We start from the raw sequence: 3,665 nt of genomic DNA, 5'->3' as shown, positions 1-3,665 counted from the left end.
CAAAAAAAAAAAAAAAAAAAAAAAAAAAAAAAAAGATGGGGGTGATGGTGAAGACCTGTAATCTCAGCACTCTGGGAGGCTGAGTCAGAAGGATTGAAAGTTGAAGCCTAGCCTGTACACTTAGCAAGACCCTGTCTCATAATAAAAACTTTAAAAGGACCTGGGTATGCAGCTTAGTGCAAAGGCCTTGGGTTCAACACCCAGTACCAAAAAAAAAAAAAAAAAAAAAAAAAGAGAGAGAGAGAGAGAGAGAAAGGAAGTTGACAGTTGAAAGAGGATGATGAAAGTAACATTTTACTCTCCAGGCTTAGTAATTTACAGTAAGTTTTTGCCCCTTCCTATACCTAAAGGGAAATTTAATGAAAAAAGTCTGAAAATCAAGAATTTGGCATCCTGATTCCACCATCTACTGCTAACTATGTGATCTCCTGCTAATTACTTAAAAGCCTGGAGCTTCAGATTCCAAAACTGTAAAATGGGGATATTAACTGGGGATAATGAATACCTATCTTGCAGACTTATGAGTAAAATGATTTCAAGAACTCACCAGACTAGAATAGAAGCTGAGAAGAGAAACAAAGAACGTCTTTAACACTGCTGATTCTTGCTAGCATGGAAATGCACATACCAGGAACCCAGTAATATTTTAAAATGAATGAATGATCCCATTCCTCATCAATATTAACTCTTCTTCCACAGCTGTATTTTTCCCTGTCTTCTAGTATAATTTAAAGCCTTGATGACTTCTCTTATCCTTTTAACTAGTTTCCTCCTTCACTCTGCTTACTGTTAACTATACATCATTAACAGAAAATACCTTTGGCAGTAATTTCTCCCTCCAATACCACCCACCTTCCATCTCTAAAGCGATGAGGGTGGAGAGGGCACTCAGAACATAAAATTCATAGCAGTTCACGACTTGCCCTTGGTTCGTGTCAACGAACAGTGAAGCCCTGAATCCAGCCCTCCTCAGAAAAACTTTCTGGGGACACTGCACTATCTCTAGGCTAACGGGACAAAGCGAGCAGGAAATCCTCTACTCTCAGAAGTTAAGGTGTCGGTTATGCTCGCCTACCGCTGAAAAGAAAGGTGCATCCCTCGAATAAGACACCAAACCTGGACGCGCAGGAGGGATTTCGGACGCCTTGGTTTTACCCTAGGGTCACCTCTGGACCTTGCCAGGCTCGTCTAATCACTGCTCCCAGGAAGCAGAGCTCTTCAGTTGGTGGAGGGGATCAGAGGGGTGCGGCCGTCTACGGGGCCTGAGGGGACAGTAGAAAGTCCAAGATAACGTGAAGAGACCGCATTCACCTCACAGACTGGACGCTTTAAGCCATGCCTCTAGCCAGCAGTACCCACTCAACACCACGCTGGACCCCACCACAGCTTAACATCAGACCCTAAAAAGAAACCAGACTCGCCCCTAACCCATAAATCAGACAGCCAGTGCCTGCTTATTGGCTGTACCCGCATCTCCTTCACCGTCATTGGCTCTCCCGGACACAAGACCCTCCTCCCCAAGGGAACCCTCGCGTACGGCGGCACCCCCAGACTAGCCACTTTAACCCAGCCGCTGAGAACCCCGGGCCCCACCTCCACCAGGGAGTGCGGTCTCCGAGTCACTCGGAGCACTACCGTCCGAGGACTCACCGTGTAGTAAGACAGCAGCCCTGCGTTGTAGTCCAGCACGAACCAACGGTACTGCCAGCCCTTCATAACATTAGTCCATTTGCTCAGCGGCCCTTCCACGATGGACGCCATCTTGGGAGCGCCAATGACAACAAACGGCCTGACGTCACTCGCCTATAAAGCCTTCGGCATTCAGGGGGCGGGGCCTCCTGGGGGCTGGGCGGGGCCGGCGACGGCCCCTTGTGCGAGAGAGAACCACGCCCCCAGTGATCAAGGTCTTACAAGCTTTCTCTGGGTGTCTATTGTGTGCAGGGCTCGGTGCCAGGGAGGCGAGAAAGGAGGCGTGAATACTGCTGAGGAATTTTACCAGCCATGATGCTGCCTTCCACTTCCAAAAGATTTCATATCAGATATTAATTTATGCATTTATGGTACACATATTTTCATTTAATAAATCCTCCTTACTTGACTGAGAATATACCAGAACTTGCATGGAGGACGGGGTAAGGCCGGAACAGACAACAAAATGATTGGCCAATAATACAGTCACTATTTGTAGTGCATTAAAAATTGGCCAGGTGTGGTAGCTGACCTACACCTTAATCCCAGCACTTAGGAGGCTGAATCACGAAGATAGGATCCCTGTGAGTTGGAGGCCAGCCTGGGCTACACAGTGAGTTCAAGGCCAGCCTAAACTACATAGCGAGACTCTTTAAAAAAAAAAAAAAAAAAAAAAAAAAACCAAAACAATAATAATAATAAGTGGTAAATGCTCTGCAGAAAAATTAAGGAAAAAGGTTTTTTAATTTTTAAAATAAGGACAGAAGTGAAGAATTGGGTTTGCTCTTTTAAATTCTCAAACCAGGAATGCCTAGAGAAGAAGGTTAACTTTTAGCAAGAGCAAAGAACTGAAAAGGAGGGATCCTGGGGAAAGTCTTCCACAGAGAAGGAACAGCAAGTGAAAAGACCAGGTCTTAGGGGTGAGTCTGGCACACTGGAAGAACAGCTCGGATTGCAGTGTGAGTGGAGCAGGAAGCCAGAGAGGAAGGAGTAGGAGGCAAGGCCAGAGAAATAAGGGCAGAGCACTCGAAGCCTACAAGGACAATGTAGGTATTTATTAGTCACATGCTATAACCAGGCACTTTTTAAGGTCCTGTGAATACAACACTGAATGAGTGCTCTCTTAGAGGTTACAGTTTGTAATGAAAGCAAACCCAAAACACATAAAAAAGAAAAAAATCCAATCCTGATAAACACTTTGCATAGAACCTGGGTTAATGAAATAGGCAGTGAGTGGGTGAGTACACGGGATGGTCACAGGCCATTTTAAATGAAGTAGGGTTTAAACTGAGATGTGAAGGAAAAGAAAGAGCCAGCCCTGCAGATATCAAAAGAAAGAGCTAGAAAGGAAACAGAGGTGGAGGATTGTGTAGGAGTGGATGTAAGGTCATGGACAGCCCTGTCTCTTTTTTTAATCGAAGATACTAGAGAATGCTATTTTGCTGATTTCCAGAGAAGAGAAAAACTGGTGACATCTGAGAGTGACTGACAGCAGTGGAACCTTTGATAAGGCTGAGACCCCAAGCCAAGTGAAGGAGTTGACCTTTGCTAGGAGTACAGCTATTTCAGCCATAGTAATAGAGGGAAGAGGAGAGAAGGGGTTAGGTCCCAGTGGATTCATAGTCAGATGCTGGAGAAATAAGTGAGCTTCTACATATTTGCTTGTAGGTGAGGAAGAGTTCCAAGCTTAGTAGTTTTGCGCTTTGTTTTGAGACACATCCCTGGGAGGACAGGTCTCAAGATAAAGACAAAATGACCAGGCCTACAGGCCTGCAGGCCTCCCCAGGGGATAAGGTAAGTGGTAACCTCTAGCCCAATAAAGTCTAGATAGACATCAGTCACCCCATTGGGTGACCAAGACCTCCCGATCCATCCTTTACTAAAAAAGTTCTTTATTCTTTCCATAGTAATCCCTATTGTTAAGGGATGCCTGACTGTGTCTGTTTGAATCCCCATATTCATCACTTAATGGCCTT

General features: G+C 45.2%; 1 protein-coding gene across 7 annotated transcripts in view; it reads right to left on the bottom strand.

Annotated features, from left to right (window-relative positions):
* The window catches only part of Osbpl9 (oxysterol binding protein like 9), a 142,007-nt gene extending 140,222 nt beyond the window's left edge, over nt 1–1,785 (bottom strand). For all 7 annotated transcript variants that reach the window (XM_033767555.1, XM_033767557.1, XM_033767556.1 and 4 more), the window contains exon 1: nt 1,651–1,785. In XM_033767555.1, coding sequence (XP_033623446.1) covers nt 1,651–1,761 — 111 coding nt within the window. In that variant the 5' untranslated portion in view covers nt 1,762–1,785. The remainder of the gene's footprint in view (nt 1–1,650) is intronic.
* Nucleotides 1,786–3,665: the final 1,880 nt, after the last annotated feature.

This window comes from Fukomys damarensis, unplaced genomic scaffold (assembly GCF_012274545.1).
Source record: "Fukomys damarensis isolate Sample0158 unplaced genomic scaffold, DMR_v1.0_HiC HiC_scaffold_23, whole genome shotgun sequence".
In the NCBI taxonomy this organism is placed as follows: Eukaryota; Metazoa; Chordata; class Mammalia; order Rodentia; family Bathyergidae; genus Fukomys; species Fukomys damarensis.
This window is presented reverse-complemented; position numbering and strand designations above follow the sequence as displayed.